The 24,185-nt window shown below is 42.5% G+C and overlaps 1 protein-coding gene across 1 annotated transcript in view; it reads left to right on the top strand.

Moving 5' to 3' along the window:
* The window catches only part of LOC110521100 (ryanodine receptor 3-like), a 264,957-nt gene extending 241,623 nt beyond the window's left edge, over positions 1-23,334 (top strand). The window contains exons 88-109 of the mRNA XM_036976224.1: positions 2,016-2,096; positions 2,191-2,279; positions 2,416-2,544; positions 3,031-3,135; positions 4,035-4,116; positions 4,535-5,542; positions 5,670-5,950; positions 6,577-6,620; positions 6,948-7,116; positions 7,549-7,635; positions 9,076-9,255; positions 9,431-9,561; positions 9,854-9,896; positions 11,027-11,154; positions 11,723-11,783; positions 12,062-12,208; positions 16,358-16,492; positions 20,437-20,593; positions 21,024-21,088; positions 21,466-21,566; positions 21,738-21,789; positions 22,656-23,334. Of these exons, the coding sequence (XP_036832119.1) occupies positions 2,016-2,096; positions 2,191-2,279; positions 2,416-2,544; positions 3,031-3,135; positions 4,035-4,116; positions 4,535-5,542; positions 5,670-5,950; positions 6,577-6,620; positions 6,948-7,116; positions 7,549-7,635; positions 9,076-9,255; positions 9,431-9,561; positions 9,854-9,896; positions 11,027-11,154; positions 11,723-11,783; positions 12,062-12,208; positions 16,358-16,492; positions 20,437-20,593; positions 21,024-21,088; positions 21,466-21,566; positions 21,738-21,789; positions 22,656-22,751 (3,371 nt within the window). The 3' untranslated portion in view covers positions 22,752-23,334. The remainder of the gene's footprint in view (positions 1-2,015; positions 2,097-2,190; positions 2,280-2,415; positions 2,545-3,030; positions 3,136-4,034; positions 4,117-4,534; positions 5,543-5,669; positions 5,951-6,576; positions 6,621-6,947; positions 7,117-7,548; positions 7,636-9,075; positions 9,256-9,430; positions 9,562-9,853; positions 9,897-11,026; positions 11,155-11,722; positions 11,784-12,061; positions 12,209-16,357; positions 16,493-20,436; positions 20,594-21,023; positions 21,089-21,465; positions 21,567-21,737; positions 21,790-22,655) is intronic.
* Positions 23,335-24,185: the final 851 nt, after the last annotated feature.

The following is a 24,185-nucleotide window of genomic DNA, read 5'->3' on the forward strand; positions in this document are numbered from 1 at the left end:
ACACCTCATCCCACACACTTTCTCCTAACACACCTCATCCCACACACAAACACTTTCTCCTAACACACACACACACACTTTCTCCTAACACACCTCATCCCACACACACACACACACTTTCTCCTAACACACCTCATCCCACACACACACACTTTCTCCTAACACACCTCATCCCACACACACACACACTTTCTCCTAACACACCTCATCCCACACACACACACACACTTTCTCCTAACACACCTCATCCCACACACACACACTTTCTCCTAACACACCTCATCCCACACACACACACACTTTCTCCTAACACACCTCATCCCACACACACACACTTTCTCCTAACACGCCTCATCCCACACACACACACACACACACTTTCTCCTAACACACCTCATCCCACACACACACACACACACACTTTCTCCTAACACACCTCATCCCACACACATAACACTCCTTTATCCTCCAGTTCTCCCTGCTGTATATTTTTACGTTTTGATAGGTTAACTGTACTATTTTCCACTAATATCCTAAATACGCACTAAATATCATACCACTTTATAACTCTCCCCTAAACACCTTCATTTTAACATCACGCCCATAATGAGGCCTATAGACATCTGTCTTTTAAACTTTTTTTTTCTCTTCTCCTTTAAAAAAAAAAGAAGTTCTATGTCTTCTCTTGCTTATGTCTGTTTGTTGTGTTTTGTCTTGTCTTCTCCTATCATTAATACTCATCGATGGCAGTCAACAGTCAGCGGGGTAAATAAAGATGCTCTCATAACCGCTCATAATCGTCCCTCTCTCACCTTCACCTCTCCTGCCTCATTGACCTGATGACCTGGAAGCATTAACTCATTGCTCTGGTCTACAGGGAGGTACATTCATGCAACATGCATGCATAAAATATAGATGTCAAATTCTACATTTACTTTATAAATGCCTGTTATTAGTGGTAGTTGTTAACTTTTTCTTTATGTTACTAACTCTACATCACTAATCTACATTCTGCTACTGATACTCCTATCAGGCTATCAACATCTTTTAAGAGGTTATGATTTGTAGACTTGTCCACAGCTAAAGCAAAGCTTTGATGTGCTTTGGACTTGGGGCCTATTTCACAAAGCTGTGTTTAACTTTCACGTGGATGACGTAGCTGATCCAGAAATGGAATGCAGTATTCAAGTACTTGGAATTCCCAAGATTGTGAAGTACTGTGAAATGGAACCTTGGAATCGCTTGATGATTCTAAGTGGAGAACATTCCGTCATTGTGTTATGATCTTCTTTAAAAACGGGTTCCCTGTGTTCTTGTCTTGTTCTTATACTAGATGCTATATGTGAAAGTTACCTGGCTAACCTTCAGCTTCCTGAAATGTCCTGGTGTTTCACAATATTCATTTCAGTTTTCACAATCAGCACTTTGGATGCAGCAAGGGTGTTGTGTGCAACACAGACCCAGACCCATACTCTTAGAAAAAAAAAAGGTTTCCAAGAGGGTTCTTCGCCTTTCCCCAAATGGAGAACCCTTTTTGGTTCTAGGTAGAACCCTTTTTTGGTCCTAGGTAGAACCCCTTTTTGGTCCTAGGTAGAACCCCTTTTTGGTTCTAGGTAGAACCCGTTTTGGTTCTAGGTAGAACCCGTTTTGGGTTCCATGTAGAAACCTCAGTGGAAAGGGTTATACATTGAACCCAAAGGGGTTCTTCCTGAAACCCAAAACAGTTCTTTAAAGGGTTCTCCTATGGGGACAGCAGAAGAACCCTTTTAGGTTCTCGATAGCACCTTTGTTTTCCAAGAGGTGCAGTATCTGTATTTGTGCTAGCCCACCGGCCTGTCTAAGAGTGATGAGTGCCCGATCCAAACGGGATATCCGCAAAGTCTAACTCGGGCTTTCACCTAAAATAATGCATTACTAAATCATGAGATTATTGTGAAAACTCTAGAGTTGCTCGGGAATTCAGCCGTTGTTGTTATGGCGAGTGTTCTTCACCTACTTAATGTCCCCTCCCGAAGGTTCCAAAGTGCTGACGAATGATGACTTCACCAAGGATCTCTTCAGGTTTTTACAACTGCTCTGTGAGGGGCACAACGGGGGTGAGAACTTGTATAAATTGGTGTGTAAAACAAAGTATTAGTAGCGTCACTCAAACCACGTTATCCCAATATCGAAATGTGTTCTTCGCCGCAGATTTCCAAAACTTCCTGAGAACACAAACAGGAAACACGTTGACAGTCAACATTATCATCAGCACAGTGGACTACCTGCTGCGGCTTCAGGTGATACACACTCGCACACGCACACATACACGCACACACATACACACACATACACACACACACACACACAAACTCAATATAAATAGAACGTGACTTGGTTTCACCAACACACTGACATAGTAATCCTTCTCTGTAGGAATCTATCAGTGACTTCTACTGGTATTATTCTGGGAAAGACATTATCGACGAGGCAGGGCAGGTCAACTTCTCCAAAGCCTTAGCTGTCGCAAAGCAGATCTTCAACTCGCTCACTGAGTACATCCAGGTAAGTAAGGCCTGACTCTTTCTGACTTTCCAGTGTTTCACATTTTATTTCATGGCACTAAAATGTTGTTTTTTTTTGTGGGGATTGGGATCTTCATTAACATTCACTCTATTTTGTGACCCCACCCTTTGGTCCTTCTATCAATCTCTCTCTCCCCCCTCCCTCCCTCTCTCTCTCCCCCCCTTTCCTCTCTTCTTCCCTTCCCCTCCTCCTCATTTCTCTCCCTTTCTCCCACCTCCCGCTCTTCCTCTCCCCCCTCTCTCCCTCTCTCCCCCCTCTCTCCCTCTCTCCCCACTCTCTCCCTCTCTCCCCCCTCCCTTCCTCTCTCCCCCCTCTCTCCCTATCTCCCCACTCCCTCCCTCTCTCCTCCCTCCCTCTCTCTCTCCCCCTTTCCTCTCTTCTTCCCTTCCCCTCCTCCTCATTTCTCTCCCTTTCTCCCACCCCCTCCCTCCCTCTCTCCCCCCTCCCTCTCTCTCTCCCTCCCAGGGCCCTTGTATTGGGAACCAGCAGAGTCTGGCCCACAGCAGACTGTGGGATGCGGTGGTGGGATTCCTGCATGTGTTTGCCAACATGCAGATGAAGCTGTCCCAGGTAACTAGGTGTCCTCAGTGCTACACAAAACATTCCAGTAAAGTTGGTGATAGTTGCGTCTGTTCGTAGTTACCGTAGTTATAGTTGTTTTGGTTTTCGGTTATGCCTTTTGTTTTAGTTTTCGGTTATGCCTTTTGTTTTAGTTTTCGGTTATGCCTTTGTTTCGGTTATGCCTTTTGTTTTAGTTTTCGGTTATGCCTTTTGTTTTAGTTTTTGGTTATGCCTTTGTTTCGGTTATGCCTTTGTTTTAGTTTTCGGTTATGCCTTTTGTTTTAGTTTTCGGTTATGCCTTTTTGGGTTTTGGTTATGCCTTTTGTTTTAGTTTTTGGTTATGCCTTTTGTTTTAGTTTTCGGTTATGCCTTTGTTTTGGTTTTTGGTTATGCCTTTTGTTTTAGTTTTCGGTTATGCCTTTGTTTCGGTTATGCCTTTGTTTCGGTTATGCCTTTGTTTCGGTTATGCCTTTGTTTCGGTTATGCCTTTGTTTTAGTTTTCGGTTATGCCTTTGTTTTAGTTTTTGGTTATGCCTTTGTTTTGGTTTTTGGTTATGCCTTTTGTTTTAGTTTTCGGTTATGCCTTTTGTTTTAGTTTTCGGTTATGCCTTTTGTTTTAGTTTTCGGTTATGCCTTTGTTTCGGTTATGCCTTTGTTTTAGTTTTTGGTTATGCCCTTTGTTTTAGTTTTTGGTTATGCCTTTTGTTTTAGTTTTTGGTTATGGCTTTTGTTTTAGTTTTCGGTTATGCCTTTTTTATGTCTTTGGTTATTTGTTTTTAGTGCATGGAACTTGAGCTATTGAGATTGTAAAATCATAAAAATGCTTCATAAATACATGTTATTATTAATTATTACTTAACTAATTGTATTATTAATGCAATTCTTCCAATGGTTTTGGTGCCCCTTAGGACTCGTGTCAGATTGAGCTGCTGAAGGAGTTGATGGATCTTCAGCAGGACATGGTGGTGATGATGCTGTCACTGCTGGAGGGTAAGAACCTACAGATTTTAAGGCTCCCGAGTGGGCGCAGCGGTCTAAGACACTGCATCTCAGCGCTAGAGTCGTCACTACAGACCATGGTTCGATTCAAAGCAAGTCAGTTTGTAATTAAGTAAGGAAGTAAGGGGCGGCAGGTAGCCTAGTGGTTAGAGCATTGGACGAGTAACCGAAAGGTTGCAAGATCGAATCCCCGAGCTAACAAGGTAAAAATATGTCGTTCTGCCCCTGAACAAGGCAGTTAACCCACTGTTCCTAGGCTCTCATTGAAAACAAGAATTTGTTCTTAACTGACTTGCCTAGTTAAAGGTAGGTATCAAAGGTATAAAAGTAAGTAGTTAGGGAGGTAAAGTGCAAACGCAACATGCCATTGATTCATACCAACATGCCATTGATACGTGGTGTCTCCTAGGCAACGTGGTAAATGGAACGATTGGAAAGCAGATGGTGGACACTCTGGTGGAGTCCTCCAGCAACGTAGAGATGATCCTCAAGTTCTTTGACATGTTCCTCAAGATCAAGGACCTGACCACCTCTGATAACTTCAGGGAGTATGACCCCGATAACAAGGGGGTCATCTCCAAAAAAGATTTCCAGAAGTCCATGGAGAACCAGAAGCAGTACACCCAGTCGGAGATTGAGTTCCTCCTCTCCTGCGCAGAGGCCGATGAGAATGACATGTTCAACTACGAGGAGTTTGTGGAGCGGTTCCACGAGCCAGCCAAAGACATTGGCTTCAACATAGCTGTGCTGCTCACTAACCTCTCTGAGCACATGCCTCACGACCCCCGTCTGGCCACCTTCCTGGAACCAGCTGAGAGCGTGCTGAACTACTTTGAGCCGTACCTGGGCCGCATCGAGATCATGGGCGGAGGGAAGCGCATCGAGAGGGTCTACTTTGAGATTAGTGAGTCCAGCCGCACGCAGTGGGAGAAGCCACAGGTCAAAGAGTCCAAGAGACAGTTCATCTTCGACGTGGTCAACGAGGGTGGAGAGAGCGAGAAGATGGAGATGTTTGTGAACTTCTGCGAAGACACCATCTTTGAGATGCAGCTGGCGTCTCAGATCTCGGAGCCAGAAGTGGCGGAGCGCCCGGAGGAGGAAGAGGAGGAGGTGCACAACTTGCTAGAAGAGCTGGCTGAGCAAGAGGAGGAGAGAGAGTTGGAGGCTTCCTCGGCTTTCACCATGGTCTGTGTCGCCGCCAAGAAGAAGATCTCCAACTTCCGACAGATGCTGACCTTCAAGACCCTCAAGAAGCAGTACAAGAAGACCAAGAAGCTGAGCATGAAGGAGGTGATCATTGGGTTCTTCTCCTTTTTCTGGACGCTCTTCGCAGGGTTCTTCATGGGGATCTACAGCCTCATCTTTGGATTCTTCCACCTCATCTGGTCATCCATGTTCGGAGGCGGCCTCGTCGAAGGTGGGATCTTTTTATCTTCTATTTTTGTTTGATCTCTATGTTTTTATTGTTTTTAGGATAATGTTAATAAGGGTGTTGCAACGTTTTGTTTAAACAGACTTTAAATTATGTTTGATTTGACTTGAAGGAGCCAAGAACATGAAGGTGACAGACATCTTGGGCAACATGCCCGATCCCACCCAGTTCGGTATCCATGGCGACGTGTTGGAGACGGAAAAGGTGGAGGTGTGTGATTCGGTGTCGGGCGGAACAGACCAGGCCATCAAACCGTCGGACAAGGCAGAGCAGGACATCTTGATGGAGATGATTAATCCCACGCCAAAGAAAGGGGAAGGGTTAAAACATGTTGATCCTGGACTGGGAGACGTCTCTGAGACTCCTGAGACCACCGCCACTGTGGAGAAGAAGGTGAGCGTTCTGTAGGCCTGTCTCTAAAACAGTAGGTAAAGGGAATACATTAAATACAATGGTGATTCTCTATGTACAGTTCTCAGTAAACGCTAGGTTTGTTTCACATGGATGGTGTCACTAATACGTTTCCTCTGTAACCTTCTGTTGTCCTTCTCATGTAGAAGCCTGAACCTCTGTAACCTTCTGTTGTCCTTCTCATGTAGAAGCCTGAACCTCTCTAACCTTCTGTTGTCCTTCTCATGTAGAAGCCTGAACCTCTCTAACCTTCTGTTGTCCTTCTCATGTAGAAGCCTGAACCTCTCTAACCTTCTGTTGTCTGTCTCATGTAGAAGCCTGGACCTCTCTAACCTTCTGTTGTCTGTCTCATGTAGAAGCCTGAACCTCTCTAACCTTCTGTTGTCCTTCTCATGTAGAAGCCTGAACCTCTCTAACCTTCTGTTGTCCTTCTCATGTAGAAGCCTGAACCTCTCTAACCTTCTGTTGTCTGTCTCATGTAGAAGCCTGGACCTCTCTAACCTTCTGTTGTCTGTCTAATGTAGAAGCCTGAACCTCTCTAACCTTCTGTTGTCCTTCTCATGTAGAAGCCTGAACCTCTCTAACCTTCTGTTGTCTGTCTCATGTAGAAAGCTGCTTCTGAACCAAAGGAGTCGGAACCAGAGAAAGCAGAGTGAGTGGTCTACACTATTTATTCATCTCTGTATGTTTACTTCAGCTATGTAACATGGAGGACATGTTCAAATCTTAATTCAATCTTAATTTACTTTATTTAAAGCGTTTAAATTAAAAATCCATTGCTCGGTTTCTCGCATCTTGACAGTTTGTTATCGAAAATAAGAGTCTGATCTTAATTGCTCATTATTTCTTAAAATTGAAATAATGAAATGAAAGGGTGTGTTGTGTTGTTGTGTTGGAGTTTCAGCTCTCTAACAGATGTCAGAGCTATGTGCTGGTGTCAGATCGATAACAGATCGGCGGTCATCTTGTGTTCTCACAGCACAGAGAAGAAGGAAAAGGAAGACAAGGTCAAGGCGGAGCAGCCTAAAGAGGAAGTGGCTCAGGATAAGCCCGTTCCCAAGTCCAGAAACAGCCAATCAAAGGAGGCTCCTACTTCCTTCTTTGCCAGCTTCTTGGCTGGGCTGGAGGTCTACCAGGCCAAGATGCTGGTAATACATCAGACATTATACTTGTTCAAGATCGACTACAGCTTTGCGTATTGAGTGCAGTAAAGTGTAAAACATTTATTATAATTATTATATTGCAGTTGGAGACTGCAAACTAACTGAACTGATTTGCCTCCTAGATAACTGCTTATTATTTGAAGATCAGTCCGTTTGTTTAGTCGGTGATCAGCGACTGATCAGAATTGATGCTCTCAAACACAGACGTGTTTGCCTGCCACATGCTGTCAATAGTGACCTTCCATTTCATCTTCTTTGCAGTCACGCTCACCTCAGAAGACGTCTGAACATGACTGAATGTATTATCATGACTGAATGTATTATCATGACTGAATGTATTATCATGACTGAATGTATTATCATGACTAAATGTACTATCATGACTAAATGTCTAACTTTGTGTTCCATGTGTTCCAGAACACGTTGGCTCGAAACTTCTACAACATGCGTTTCCTGGCTCTGTTTGTGGCGTTTGCCATCAACTTCATTCTACTGTTCTACAAGGTCATTTGCAGTGATACACATTACAGGGTTTTCTTGCTCTCTCTTCTACAAGATACAAATAAGATTATTATTTTATTTACATACAGTGCGTTCAGAAAGTATTCATTCCCCTTCTATTTTCCAAATGTTACTTTACAGCATTATTCTAAAATGTACTGTATCAAAAAATATATGTATTCTCATCAATCTACACACAATACCCCTTAATGACATCACAATACCCCATAATGACATCACAATACCCCATAATGACGAAGCAAAAACAGATTTTTAGATATTTTTGAAAATGTATTAAGAATAAAAATTCTTAATATGTAAGTATTCAGACCCTTTACTCAGTACTTTGTTGAATCACCTTTGGCAGCGATTACATCCTCAAGACGTCTTGGATATGACGCGACAAGCATGTCACACCTGTATTTGGGGAGTCTTTCCCATTCTTCTCTGCAGAAATTCTCAAGCTCTGTCAGGTTGGATGGGGAGTGTCGCTGTACAAAGTGTTCAATCTTGGTTTCATCAGACCAGAGAATCTTGTTTCTCATGGTCTGAGAGTCTTTCGGTGCCTTTTGGCAAACTCCAAGCGGGCTGTCATGTACCCTTTACTGAGGAGTGGCTTCTGTCTGGCCACTCTATCATAAAGTCCTGATTGGTGGATTGCTGCAGAGATGGTTGTCCTTCTGGAAGGTTCTCCCATCTCCACAGAGGAACTCTAGAGCTCTGTCAGAGTGACCATTGGGTTCTTGGTCACCTCCCTGACCAAGGCCCTTCTACCCCGATTGCTCAATTTGGCCAGGGGGCCAGCTCTAGGAGGAGTCTAGATTCCCCAGATCTGTGCCTTGACACAATCCTGTCTCGAACCTCTACGGACATTTCCTTCGACCTCATGGCTTGGTTTTTACTCTGCCATGCACTGTCAACTGTGGAACCTTATATAGACAGGTGTGTGCCTTTCCAAACGATGTCCAATCAATTTAATTTACCACAGGTGGACTCCAATCATGTTGTAGAAACATCTCAAGGATGACCAATGGAAACAGGATGCACCTGAGCTCAATTTTGAGTCTCATAGCAAACGGTCTGCACACTTATGTAAATAAGGTATTTCTGTTTTGTAATTTGCATAAATTTGCAAAATTCTCTAAAACCTGTTTTCATTTTGTCATTATGGGATATTGTGATATCATTATGGGATTTTGTGAGTAGATTGAAAAGGAAAAAATGTATTTAATCAATTTTAGAATAAGGCTGTAACATAAAAAAAAATGTGAAAAAAGTCAAGGGGTCTGAATACTTTCCAAATGCACTGTACATTCTTATCAAGAACCAGGCTATTGTGTGTCAACTTTGAGACAAGATTGTGAGGTGTGTGTTTGCTGGGTTTTTACCATATCTGTCAAACAAATAAAAACACATTTTCTCTGTGGGTCGTTTTCCCCTCAGGTGACTGCTGCTGAGGATGATGAGGATGACTCTTGGACTAGTTCTGATGATGATGAAGGTGGTGAGGAGTACTTTGTCCTGGAGGAGAGTACAGGCTACATGGCTCCTATTCTGTGTTTCCTGGCTGTGTTCCACACTGCCCTCTCTATCCTGTGTTTGGTTGGCTACTACTTTCTCAAGGTGATTACAATCATTTAATCTATCAATCAGTATGACTGGTGTTTATTACAGTCAACTGTTCACGTCAATCCACAACATCATTATCTTCTTTCTTTCTCTGTCATTCCATTCTATTCTCTTCTTCCTCCATGTTTCTCCTCTCACCCCTTCTCTCTGTCATCCATTTCCCTCCCAGGTGCCTCTGGTGGTGTTTAAGAGAGAGAAGGGGATCGCCAGGCTGTTGGAGTTTGAAGGTCTCTACATCACAGAGCAGCCGGCAGACGATGACATCACGGGCCAGTGGGACCGCCTCGTCATCAACACCCCGTGAGTCATACCACTGAGGAAAACCTGACTTGGACTGAAACAGGTACCGGTACTGTTTATATTTAGTCGCTCCACAATACTTTTTGAGCTAATCTATAAGAGGTGCAGGAACTCAAGCAGTAGAACATTTGAGGTGCCGGTACTCAGTTCCTGTAAGCTCCTGCCAAAGTCAAGAAATGTGTACACTAATATTAAAAAGTCTGTTGAAAATGTCACCAGCTTCAGATTAATGGTCCTAATAGAATTGTAGAGACATTGAACTATAACTGTTATCCTTCTTATGTTTCTGCAGATCTTTCCCCAATAACTACTGGGACAAGTTTATCAAACGGAAGGTACGAGTACAGCCTTATTCACACAGGATTCCACACGAATAATATACACATATAACTACATCGTGTAGTATAGCAATCATATAAACCCAAATCAATCCCTGTCTCCTCTGTCTATAGGTCATTAATAAGTATGGAGACCTGTATGTGTCTGTTCTGTCTATAGGTCATTAATAAGTATGGAGACCTGTATGTGTCTGTCTATAGGTCATTAATAAGTATGGAGACCTGTATGTGTCTGTCTATAGGTCATTAATAAGTATGGAGACCTGTATGTGTCTGTTCTGTCTATAGGTCATTAATAAGTATGGAGACCTGTATGTGTCTGTTCTGTCTATAGGTCATTAATAAGTATGGAGACCTGTATGAGTCTGTTCTGTCTATAGGTCATTAATAAGCATGGAGACCTGTATGTGTCTGTTCTGTCTATAGGTCATTAATAAGTCTGGAGACCTGTATGTGTCTGTTCTGTCTATAGATCATTAATAAGTATGGAGACCTGTATGTGTCTGTTCTGTCTATAGGTCATTAATAAGTATGGAGACCTGTATGTGTCTGTTCTGTCTATAGGTCATTAATAAGTATGGAGACCTGTATGTGTCTGTTCTGTCTATAGGTCATTAATAAGTATGGAGACCTGTATGTGTCTGTTCTGTCTATAGGTCATTAATAAGTATGGAGACTTGTATGTGTCTGTCTATAGGTCATTAATAAGTATGGAGACCTGTATGTGTCTGTCTATAGGTCATTAATAAGTATGGAGACCTGTATGTGTCTGTCTATAGGTCATTAATAAGTATGGTGACCTGTATGTGTCTGTCTATAGGTCATTGATAAGTATGGAGACCTGTATGTGTCTGTTCTGTCTATAGGTCATTAATAAGTATGGTGACCTGTATGTGTCTGTTCTGTCTATAGGGCATTAATAAGTATGGAGACCTGTATGTGTCTGTTCTGTCTATAGGTCATTAATAAGTATGGAGACCTGTATGTGTCTGTCTATAGGTCATTAATAAGTATGGTGACCTGTATGTGTCTGTCTTTAGGTCATTAATAAGTATGGAGACCTGTATGTGTCTGTTCTGTCTATAGGTCATTAATAAGTATGGAGACCTGTATGTGTCTGTCTATAGGTCATTAATAAGTATGGAGACCTGTATGGAGCTGAGCGGATAGCTGAGCTGTTGGGTCTGGATAAGAGCGCCCTGGACTTTGACCCTACTCAGGAGACCGTGGTGGAGGCGGCTTCTCTTGTATCCTGGTGAGACATCCACTCTTCTCATATCATCTTAACAAAACTCAAGTCATAGACTGTTCTCTCTGCTACCGCACGGCAAGCAGTACCGGAGCGCCAAGTCTAGGACCAAGAGGCTCCTTAACAGCTTCTACCCCCAAGTCATAAGACTGTTGAACAATTAATAAAATCACCACCGTACAATTTACATTGACCCCCCCCCCCCCCCCCCTCTCCCATTTGTAAACAGTGAGTATCAGCAGTGTATTATCTAAGCATATTCACTTCACCCCCACCTACAGTGGAGACCATGAAAACAAAGACATTAGGAGAAATGTCTTACTCTTAGTTAAATATTAATTGTTAACCATTAATATCAAATAAATCAGGTAAATATGTAATTTTTCCCTCACATGCACTGGTAATAAACACGTAGCTAATAAACATAGTGAAATACATAGCGTCTCACCGCCAGTGAGAAAGTAATCCTCTCATATCAACACAGTAAAATACATGATACTGTATTGTGAATGGGTGGGTAGGTAACTTGGTTTAATTCAACGCTAAAAAACATCTGTCTGTTTCCTACTGGCAGGTTGAGCTCTATCGACACCAAGTACCACATCTGGAAAATGGGAGTGGTGCTGACTGATAACGTACGTGTTTACTCCCTCAGTAAAGACAAACTGTCAACCTAGCCCCTCCCCTTTCAGTGTTTGTGGCTGGCAGTAGGGCTCTGGATAGGTGTAAGGAGTATGGTCAAACCACCCTGAGGCCATCAGAAGGCTAGCTGGAGCCATCACTATACTGCTTATACCTATCCAGTCCCTTGCGATCTGCAAACACAAAGGGGAAAGGACTAGGAATTTCAAGTTGATTTTAGACTGAAAAACTGATGGACTGAGCTTCACATTTCCTTGTTCTGTCATGTCAGTCGTTCCTGTACCTGATCTGGTACGCCACCATGTCCATCCTGGGGCACTATAACAACTTCTTCTTCGCTGCCCATCTGCTGGACATCGCCATGGGCTTCAAGACCCTCCGGACCATCCTGTCCTCCGTCACTCACAACGGAAAACAGGCACGTGGCAATAACACCGCCAGACACTGTCACGGGGCCACACATACATTTTAATCACTAGACTGTAGATCAGGGGGACATCTCAATGCAGCGTTTTTCGTCATGAATCTTGTTCTGGAGGCAGCTCTGCAGAGTGGTCACTAGCTGGCACAGCCACAAAGTCATCAAATATGATTTTAAAACTAACCCTTGTGTTGTTATGTGTTAATAACATTTAGACTACGTTATCCAACAGGCTATGCGGGGGGCAGGTGGTGGAAGAATGCCTTGGATGGCTAAACATGGAGTTTTCTAGCTGAAGTATATGTTCATTAAAAGTAGTTAAACCTACGCCCCCGTTTGTCATTATATAAGGAACAAACATAACAACCCTAACCACCAGAGGTGGGACCAAGTCATTGTTTTACAAGTCACAAGTAAGTCTCAAGTCTTAGCACTCAAGTCCCAAGTCAAGTCCGACAAGTATCAAGTCCTAAACAAGTCATAATGTACTCTTCACCAAATGTAATACCATTTCATATTTTTAACAAGAGTAATAGTTAGTATATTACATTTACGTAAATCATGAATGCTTTTAAAAAATATCTATAAATGTATTACTTTCCAAATAAATGTTGTATTTCCATGGAAATACATGGGTAGCCAATATTGATCGAGGGTCGCTTTGGGGCGCAATCGGGCGATGTAGGCTTGTACACAATCGCTCAACACACACACACACACACACACACACACACACACACACACACACACACACACACACACACACACACACACACACACACACACACAGTGTGGTTACAGTAGGCTAACATATGTCAATGGATTTAGGAAAAGCAGTAACATCAGGCAGGATTTTAGGCTACCAACTGCCTCGCCAGTTGTAGCTCAATCTTGGGTGCAATGATCACGTTCCCACACTGACTGACTGTGTGGAGGATCATTGATTTAATGTTATGTTGCCTACATGCTAAAGTTATATATTATATATTATATTAGCCACTTCTTAACGTTCTTTGTGCACCTTCAAATGTCTAACAAAGTTGTAAATGGTTGCTCCTCCCCTCTGTAATTTTCTTCCCGCATGTCTTGCAAGTTGCAATCCGTTTTTTGTTGATAAAGCATCGTCTTTATATTCAAAAATAATAATTTGGGGGTATCATCTTTCCAAGGGCTCCATCTGAATTCACCCGCCGACGTTCCTCTGTACTGCCACGCACAACTTTTCCTCAGCTGGCACAATTTGATTGGCTGCTGTCCGATTCAAACTGTAATCCGTTAAATGAAGAGTTGATGCGCTGCACACTTTGTTTAATAGCATCATTTTTTTATATTTGGGGTTGGGGAGGCTTGGGGAGGGTTGGGGAGGGTATCAAGTCAGGTCGAGTCATACGGCTCAAGTCCAAGTCAAGTCACGAGTCATTGGCGTTAAAGTCAAAGTCGAGTTGCAAGTCATCATATTTGTGACTCGAGTCTTGACTCGAATCCAAGTCATGTGACTCGAGTCCACACCTCTGCTAACCACAATGCTAACCCTAACCTTAAATGAAAGGCCCAATTCAGCCGTTTTATCTCAATATCAAATAATTCCTAGGTAACAATTAAGTACCTTACTGTTATTTTTTTCCAATTAAAAGTGTCAAAAATAAAACAAAAATAGCTTTTTAGCGAAGACCACATTTCTCAAGGAAGAATTTAGCTAGGACTGTCTGGGAGTGAGAGGCTGATTGGATGAGCCTAATGGGAGGAATCTGTAACCTGAACATTAATTGTCAGAGGTTTGTAACTATTACTTATTAGTCTATTAACTTATACCACCTGGTGATGTCGCCAGGCAGGCCAAAACTCCATCCCACCAAAACAGGCTGACATTTCAGGCGGTCTTTTCCAACGGCTCTTACATTAAAATGACATTATAATAAATGTCCCAATTTTACAGTATTATTTAGTGTGGAAATATATACAGAGCATTCAGAAAGTATTTAGACCCCTTCACTTTTCCCACATTTTGTTACATTACAGCCTTATTAATCTAAAATGGATTAAAATAGGTGCCCCAACAAAGTACTGAGTAAAGGGTCTGAATGTAAATGTGATATTTCATTTATTTTTATTTTTATAGATTTGCAAACATTTCTACAAACCTGTTTTTGCTCTGTCATTAAGGGGTATTTTGTGTAGATTGATGAGTTAAAAAAAAACTATCTATATTAGAATAAGGCTGTAACCTAATTAAATGTGGAAAGAGTCAAGGGGTCTGAATATTTTTCGAATGCTCTATATAAAACACAGGATATCACGTTTTTGACTGCTCTAGTCCTTTAAGACCAAAAAGCTAATTTTTCAAAAAGCTTAATTTTATACACCTGTCAGCAACGGATGTGGCTGAAATAGCCGAATACACTAATTTGAAGGGATGTCCACATACTTTTGTATATACGGTGTAGCTAGGTGGGACAGCCACATATCTCAGTCATAGTAAGTACATTTTTCCTCAGTATAGTATCTATCAGCAAAGTCTGTGCTAGTTAGGGGGTAAAGTCTGTGCTAGTTAGGGGGACAAGTCTGTGCTAGTTAGAGGGACAAGTCTGTGCTAGTTAGGGGGAAAAGTCTGTGCTAGTTAGAGGGACAAGTCTGTGCTAGTTAGAGGGACAAGTCTGTGCTAGTTAGGGGGTAAAGTCTGTGCTAGTTAGGGGAAAAGTCTGTGCTAGTTAGGGGGAAAAGTCTGTGCTAGTTAGGGGGTAAAGTCTGTGCTAGTTAGGGGGAAAAGTCTGTGCTAGTTAGGGGGAAAAGTCGGTGCTAGTTAGGGGAAAAGTCTGTGCTAGTTAGGGGGTAAAGTCTGTGCTAGTTAGGGGAAAAGTCTGTGCTAGTTAGGGGGAAAAGTCTGTGCTAGTTAGGGGGAAAAGTCTGTGCTAGTTAGGGGGAAAAGTCTGTGCTAGTTAGGGGAAAAGTCTGTGCTAGTTAGGGGAAAAGTCTGTGCTAGTTAGGGGGAAAAGTCTGTGCTAGTTAGGGGAAAAGTCTGTGCTAGTTAGGGGGTAAAGTCTGTGCTAGTTAGGGGGTAAAGTCTGTGCTAGTTAGGGGGAAAAGTCTGTGCTAGTTAGGGGGAAAAGTCTGTGCTAGTTAGGGGGAAAAGTCTGTGCTAGTTAGGGGGAAAAGTCTGTGCTAGTTAGGGGAAAAGTCTGTGCTAGTTAGGGGAAAAGTCTGTGCTAGTTAGGGGGAAAAGTCTGTGCTAGTTAGGGGAAAAGTCTGTGCTAGTTAGGGGGAAAAGTCTGTGCTAGTTAGGGTGAAAAGTCTGTGCTAGTTAGGGGAAAAGTCAGTGCTAGTTAGGGGAAAAGTCTGTGCTAGTTAGGGGAAAGTCTGTGCTAGTTAGGGGAAAAGTCTGTGCTAGTTAGGGAAAAAGTCTGTGCTAGTTAGGGGAAAAGTCTGCTAGTTAGGGGAAAAGTCTGTGCTAGTTAGGGGAAAAGTCTGTGCTAGTTAGGGGAAAAGTCTGTGCTAGTTAGGGGAAAAGTCAGTGCTAGTTAGGGGGAAAAGTCAGTGCTAGTGTTAGTTCTCAAAAGGCTTTTGTTTAATATTTTGGGGGAGCGTGGGATTATTTAAGATACTTTTTGAAGAGGTAGAGTTTCAGATATTTTTGTAAAATAGACAGGAACTCTGCTGTTCTAGCTTCAGGGGGAAGTTGTTTCTACCATTAGGGTGCCAGGACAGAGAGGAGCTTGGAGGAGCTTGGGCTGAGGGGGAGCTGCCCTCCCATAGGGGTGGAAGGGCCAAGAGACCAGAGGTGGCAGAATGGAGTGTTCGGGTTGGGGTGTAGGGTTTGAGCAGAGCCTGAAGTTAGGGAGGGGCAGTTCCTCTTGCTGCTCTGTAGGCAGGTACCATGGTCTGTAGTGGATGGGAGCTTCGACTGGAAACCAGTTGAGTGCGTGGAGGAGCGGGATTGTTATCCTCTCTCAAGTCAAGTGAAGTCATGTTTATTTAAAGTGCATTTGGCACAGGTCTCAACACACTTTACATTTCTGCATGTTGAGAATAATGTGAATATTAATTTCCTCTCTCCAGTTGGCGCTAACTGTCTGTTGGAAGTGTATCTGAACCCCGTGGTGGCCTTCAACATCATCACTAATAATGACCCCTCACTCTCTCTCTCTACAGTTGGTGCTGACTGTAGGTCTGTTGGCGGTGGTGGTGTATCTGTACACTGTGGTGGCCTTCAACTTCTTCAGAAAGTTCTACAACAAGAGCGAGGACGAGGACGCACCTGACATGAAGTGTGACGACATGATGACTGTAAGTCTATACACACACACACACCACTACTCACTGCTAAAGGATGACTCAACGCAGTAGTATTGATACTGTGTCATAGCACGTATAAATGAGTCATGCACATCCTTCACACGTTAAGTTCTTAAGATAACCCACTAATAGATGGCTTGGTTAGAGTTCATTCCTCCACTCACAGATCATGTTTTAGGAAGGTATCCAAGAAGGTTGTCAACACTGCTGCATATCCTTCACACAGCGTTGAAGACACCTCACCACTTCACACTAGTGTAGATCTGTTGAACGAGGAGTTTAAAATCCTCCCCCTCTATCCTTTACTACTTTCTGTTGAAAGATCGAGTTTTAAAACCCCTCCTCCTCAGTGCTATCTGATCTAGAGGTCGACCGATTATGATTTTTCAACGCCGATACCGATACCGATTATTGGAGGACCAAAAAAGCCGATACCGATTAATCGGCCAATTTTTATTTATTTGTAATAATGACAGTTACAACAATACTGAATGATCACTTATTTTAACTTAATATAATACATCAATAAAATCTATTTAGCCTCAAATAAATAATGACACATGTTCAATTTGGTTTAAATAATGCAAAAACAAAGAGTTGGAGAAGTAAAAGTGCAATATGTGCCATGTAAGAAAGCTAACGTTTCAGTTCCTTGCTCAGAACATGAGAACATATGAAAGCTGGTGGTTCCTTTTAACATAAGACTTCAATATTCCCAGGTAAGAAGTTTTAGGTTGTAGTTAATATAGTATTTATAGGACTATTTCTCTCTATAACATTTGTATTTCATATACAGTACCTTTTACCATTGGATGTTTTTATAGGCACTTTAGTATTGCCAGTGTAACAGTATAGCTTCCGTCCCTCTCCTCGCTCCTCCCTGGACTCGAACCAGCAACACATCGACAACAGCCACACTCGAAGCAGCGTTACCCATGCAGAGCAAGGGGAACAACCACTCCAAGTCTCAGAGCGAGTGACGTTTGAAATGCTATTAGCGCGCACCCCGCTAACTAGCTAGCCATTTCACATCGGTTACACCAGCCATTAGGCTGATAGGCTTGAAGTCATAAACAGCGCTGTGCTTGAAGCACAGCGAAGAGTTGCTGGCAAAACGCACGAAAGTGCTGTTTGAATGAATGCTTACGAGCATACCATCGCTCAGTCAGACTGCTCTATCAAATCATAGACTTAATTATAACATAACACACAGAAATACGATTCTTAGGTCATTAATATGGTCGAATCCGGAAACTATTATTTCGAAAACAAAACGTTTATTCTTTCAGTGAAATACGGAACCGTTCCGTATTTTATCTAACGGGTGGCATCCATCAATCTAAATATTCCTGTTACATTGCACGACCTTCAATGTTATGTCATAATTACGTAAAAATCTGGCAAATTAGTTCGCAATGAGCCAGGCGGCCCAAACTGTTGCATATACCCTGACTCTGCATGCAATGAACGCAAGAGAAGTGACACAATTTCACCTGGTTAATATTGCCTGCTAACCTGGATTTCTTTTAGCTAAATATGCAGGTTTAAAAATATATATTTCTGTGTATTGATTTTAAGAAAGGCATTGGTGTTTATGGTTAGGTACAGTCGTCCAACGATTGTGCTTTTTTCGCAAATGCGCTTTTGTTATATCATCCCCCAGCATTGCATCGATTATATACAACGCAGGACACGCTAGATAAACTGGTAATATCATCAACCATGTGTAGTTAACTAGTGATTATGATTGATTGATTGTTTTTTATAGGATAAGTTTAATGCTAGCTAGCAACTTACCTTGGCTTACTGCATTTGCGTAACAGGCAGGCTCCTCGTGGAGTGCAATGTAATCAGGTGGTTAGAGAGTTGGACTAGTTAACTGTAAGGTTGCAAGATTGGATCCCCCGAGCTGACAAGGTGAAAATCTGTCATTCTGCCCCTGAACAGGCAGTTAACCCACTGTTCCTAGACCGTCATTGAAAATAAGAATGTGTTCTTAACTGACTTTCCTAGTTGAATAAAGGTATAACAATGGGCAAAATCGGCTCCCAAAAATACAGATTTCCGATTATGAAAACTTGAAATCGGTCAACCTCTAATCTGTTCCTCCTGTATATCCTCCTCAGTGCTATCTGTTCCTCCTGTATATCCTCCTCAGTGCTATCTGTTTCCTCCTGTATATCCTCCTCAGTGCTATCTGTTCCTCCTGTATATCCTCCTCAGTGCTATCTGTTCCTCCTGTATATCCTCCTCAGTGCTATCTGTTCCACCTGTATATCCTCCTCAGTGCTATCTGTTCCTCCTGTATATCCTTCTCAGTGCTATCTGTTCCACCTGTATATCCTCCTCAGTGCTATCTGTTCCACCTGTATATCCTCCTCAGTGCTATCTGTTCCTTCTGTATATCCTCCTCAGTGCTATCTGTTCCTCCTGTATATCCTCCTCAGTGCTATCTGTTCCACCTGTATATCCTCCTCAGTGCTATCTGTTCCTCCTGTTCCACCTGTATATCCTCCTCAGTGCTATCTGTTCCACCTGCATATGCTCCTCAGTGCTATCTGTTCCACCTGTATATCCTCCTCAGTGCTATCTGTTCCTCCTGTATATCCTTCTGTGCTATCTGTTCCTCCTGTATATCCTCCTCAGTGCTATCTGTTCCTACTGTATATCCTCCTCAGTGCTATCTGTTCCACCTGTATATCCTCCTCAGTGCTATCTTTTCCTTCTGTATATCCTCCTCAGTGCTATCTTTTCCTTCTGTATATCCTCCTCAGTGCTATCTGTTCCTTCTGTATATCCTCCTCAGTGCTATCTGTTCCACCTGTATATCCTCCTCAGTGCTATCTGTTCCTCCTGTATATCCTCCTCAGTGCTATCTGTTCCTCCTGTATATCCTCCTCAGTGCTATCTGTTCCTCCTGTATATCCTCCTCAGTGCTATCTGTTCCACCTGTATATCCTCCTCAGTGCTATCTGTTCCTTCTGTATATCCTCCTCAGTGCTATCTGTTCCTCCTGTATATCCTCCTCAGTGCTATCTGTTCCACCTGTATATCCTCCTCAGTGCTATCTGTTCCTCCTGTTCCACCTGCATATGCTCCTCAGTGCTATCTGTTCCACCTGCATATGCTCCTCAGTGCTATCTGTTCCACCTGTATATCCTCCTCAGTGCTATCTGTTCCTCCTGTATATCCTTCTCAGTGCTATCTGTTCCTCCTGTATATCCTCCTCAGTGCTATCTGTTCCTCCTGTATATCCTCCTCAGTGCTATCTGTTCCTCCTGTATATCCTCCTCAGTGCAATCTGTTCCTTCTGTATATCCTCCTCAGTACTATCTGTTCCTCCTGTATATCCTCCTCAGTGCTATCTGTTCCTTCTGTATATCCTCCTCAGTGCTATCTGTTCCTCCTGTATATCCTCCTCAGTGCTATCTGTTCCACCTGTATATCCTCCTCAGTGCTATCTGTTCCTTCTGTATATCCTCCTCAGTACTATCTGTTCCTCCTGTATATCCTCCTCAGTGCTATCTGTTCCTTCTGTATATCCTCCTCAGTGCTATCTGTTCCTTCTGTATATCCTCCTCAGTGCTATCTGTTCCTCCTGTATATCCTCCTCAGTGCTATCTGTTCCACCTGTATATCCTCCTCAGTGCTATCTGTTCCTCCTGTATATCCTCCTCAGTGCTATCTGTTCCTCCTGTATATCCTCCTCAGTGCTATCTGTTCCACCTGTATATCCTCCTCAGTGCTATCTGTTCCTCCTGTATATCCTCCTCAGTGCTATCTGTTCCTCCTGTATATCCTTCTCAGTGCTATCTGTTCCTACTGTATATCCTCCTCAGTGCTATCTGTTCCTCCTGTATATCCTCCTCAGTGCTATCTGTTCCACCTGCATATCCTCCTCAGTGCTATCTGTTCCTCCTGTATATCCTCTTCAGTGCTATCTGTTCCACCTGTACGCGGGGGTGAGGGCCGGCGGTGGTATCGGTGATGAGCTCGAGGACCCGGCCGGAGACCCCTACGAGCTGTGGCGTATCCTCTTCGACATCACCTTCTTCTTCTTCGTCATCGTCATCCTCCTGGCTATCATTCAGGGTACGTTACTACCAGTCAATTCAGGAAGTACACTGGAACTCCAATTCTCTTCAATAAGTGGCATTTTGAATTGGAATTACAATGTTTTACCTATTTGAATTGATTGGAATTGAAATGGAATTGACCAACTTTGGTATGTTACTACGGAACTTTGATACTGTATCACATTAGTTTTCTTGAAGTTCTTGATGTTTTTACACACAATTCAGCTTTTAGCTGCCACGTCAACACTAGAATAAATAAAAATTAAACTAAATACCAGGCTCTTTGGGGTGAGGTCTAGGATCATGTGATCTTACCTGGTGTGATCCTAAATCAGCACTCCTACTCTGAAACTTATGATACGTACGGCCCCTGGTGTTCAGAACAACAGCTGAGAGGACTTTACCGTGTTTAAGAAGTTAAAATGCTGTCTTGTTCAATATTCCAGGTTTGATTATTGATGCGTTTGGGGAACTGAGAGACCAGCAGGAGCAGGTGAAGGAGGATATGGAGGTAAGAGTTCACCTGGTCTCACCTAGAACATTTTCTAGGCTCCCAAGTGGCGCACTGGTCTACGGCACTGTATCTCAGTGCTAGAGGCGTCACTACAGAACCTGGTTCGATCCCGGGCTGTATCACAACCGGCCGTGATCGGGAGTTCCATAGGGCGGCGCACAATTGTCCCAGCGTCATCCGGGTTAGGGGAGGGTTTGGCCGTAATTGTAAATAAGATTTTGTTCTAAACTTACTTGCCTAGTTAAAGAAAGGTTAAATAAAAATAACAAACAAACAATCAATGTTAGGAATAAGCATCTTCTTGAATAAATGCAATATGTTAGGGGAGGGGAGTGTATCTGATTGGGTAAACACATTCTATCCTCTTACTGTAGACGAAATGCTTCATCTGTGGAATTGGAAACGACTACTTTGATACTACACCCCACGGCTTTGAGACCCACACCTTACAAGAACACAACCTGGCCAACTACCTGTGAGTACATAACTGACTGACACGAGGATGTTGTTCAAGCACACATACGACCAGAGATGCTCCATTAAAGGCTCTCGTTTGAATTGAATTAGATGTACTTAACTTTACCAGTGATGCTCTGGATGAAAGCCTGAGTTAATATTTGGCCACACGGCTTTTCTTCCCATGCAGCTTCTTCCTGATGTACCTCATCAACAAGGACGAGACTGAACACACTGGTCAGGTGTGTACAACAACACTTCTCTTTGTCATATGAACACACGTCTCAGGTCTAAATCTCTCTCAGTGAATCTCTAGCACTAGAATAGAACTATGGAGTGGTTTCAGTGCCAACAGAAATTGTATTTAATATCTAACAATTTGTAATGCACACATTGAATTCCATGATTTTAAAAACTGAATTGAATGAATAAATCGCATACATTTTTGAAATTCAATTTCAATGTAGATATTCTGTTTCAATATGGTAGATATTGCATTAATTTGAGGTTTATCAAAGTTTCATATATTCAACTTCTTAGACCCATTGGGCAGAGACGTCAATTTAACATCTAGTCCACATTGGTTCAATGTCCATGTTTGATAGAGTCTAAGCTTTCAGGAATGGGATATAGCCCTAATAGCTTATAAACGGTTTAAACGCTAGAGACCAATTCATAGGAAGACAATAAATGCCACTTTGGCTTCGGAATCTAGCAAAAGCTTCTGTTTTTCCAAAGCGGTTGAGTCTCTGTTCTTCTCCACCTTGCAAAGTACCAGGATGTTGTCTCTGGTTTTGAATCCGAATTTTTAAACTGAATCTGAATGCATCCAAGAAGTTAAATATATATATATATATAAATAAACTTTAATCAACTTGAAATTATAGTTTGTAAATTTGATACACAGAAAATGCAAATCGCTCCCTAAACCGCCAACGATGCCACGCATTTTGAATGTCATGTGAATTTTAAAATGGTAATATTGCTGCTATTTGACTTTACCACACTACACAATTTGATGTCATGTAAAATGACCTTTTCTAGTTGAAAACACCTTTTCACTCCTAAAACCATTTTAACTACTGTGTATTTCCCTGTCCTTCAACAGGAGTCGTATGTGTGGAAGATGTACCAGGAGAGATGCTGGGACTTCTTCCCTGCTGGGGACTGTTTCAGGAAGCAGTATGAGGACCTGCTTGGGTAGAGAGGACATCTAATACTACCCAGCTACTCTCCAACCCTACCTTGAGAGAGAACACCTAAAACTACATTAGCTAGCTAGCTACCCTACCTGTGTAGAGAGGACACTTAACACTTCCCATTTACCGTAAAGCACTGTCTGTATTTGAGAGACAAGTCTACTCACAAACCCTACATCCTATCTGAGGCAGCCTTCTTACATCACTTCAACAACATTTAATGGATAGAGGACACCAGAACACTACCCTACAACACTATCTGGGTAGAGAGGACACCAGAACACTACCCTACAACACTATCTGGGTAGAGAGGACACCAGAACACTACCCTACAACACTATCTGGGTAGAGAGGACACCAGAACACTACCCTACAACACTATCTGGGTAGAGGACACCAGAACACTACCCTACAACACTATCTGGGTAGAGAGGACACCAGAACACTACCCTACAACACTGTCTGGGTAGAGGACACCAGAACACTACCCTACAACACTATCTGGGTAGAGAGGACACCAGAACACTACCCAGCTACCCTACAACACTATCTGGGTAGAGAGGACACCAGAACACCATCCAGCTACCCCACAACACTATCTGGTAAAGACTAACTCACTTGAACCTTAATGGAACATGAAATCTAGCTCCACTTAGCTCTTCTGCTGCCATTGTATCCATCATACAGTGTCACCTAATGAACTGGCCAGCCACTACTGAGGAGAGACTGAGGTTGATGAAGACGATGACTGGACTTGGTGTTTGAATTTTCATTGTGAAGATAGGTCACCTGTCACGTCGACACCTTGTTTTCTCTTTCAACGTAAATGGTTACATTCATTTGATTTGTTATGATGACACGTTACCCTTTTCACTTGCTTACCCCCCAAAACGGTTTGCACAATGTGTGTTGTGTGGTAGAGTGGAGACATTGATATATGTAGGGTTACAGCTTGAGGAGTGATTGAATGTACAAGCCATCGAGATTATCACCCAAGATATTAACCAAAACACAAGATATTACCTGAGAACAAAAACGCTACAATGTGAATTGTGGTGGTGATAATGATGAAACTTGACTAGAAATTAAATTAGACCTAATTCTACCTTTTTATTGAACTTGGGTCTGAATCTAATTAGCTTGGTGAGAGGAGGAATTTAAAAAAGGGGTCCCTCAAGGGTCAGTCTTGAGCCCATTATAGGTGTTTATAAAGTGCCAATGTGCCTTAAAAATGAGAACTTGACACCCTTCGTGCTCTAGGTTGTGGATTAGAATTACCTAGCTACAGTAGGGATAGCTTTTTAGAAGAAAATAATATATATCTAGATACCCATTGTGTAATTGTTGCTCCGTTTGGATTTGTTCCCAAACTACAGTGTCCATTGTCTGCCTGTACACCTTTCTTTCCATAGTAGAAATTACACGCTGAAGAAAAAACG

This window comes from Oncorhynchus mykiss, chromosome 4 (genome assembly GCF_013265735.2).
Source record: "Oncorhynchus mykiss isolate Arlee chromosome 4, USDA_OmykA_1.1, whole genome shotgun sequence".
NCBI classification, from domain to species: domain Eukaryota; kingdom Metazoa; phylum Chordata; class Actinopteri; order Salmoniformes; family Salmonidae; genus Oncorhynchus; species Oncorhynchus mykiss.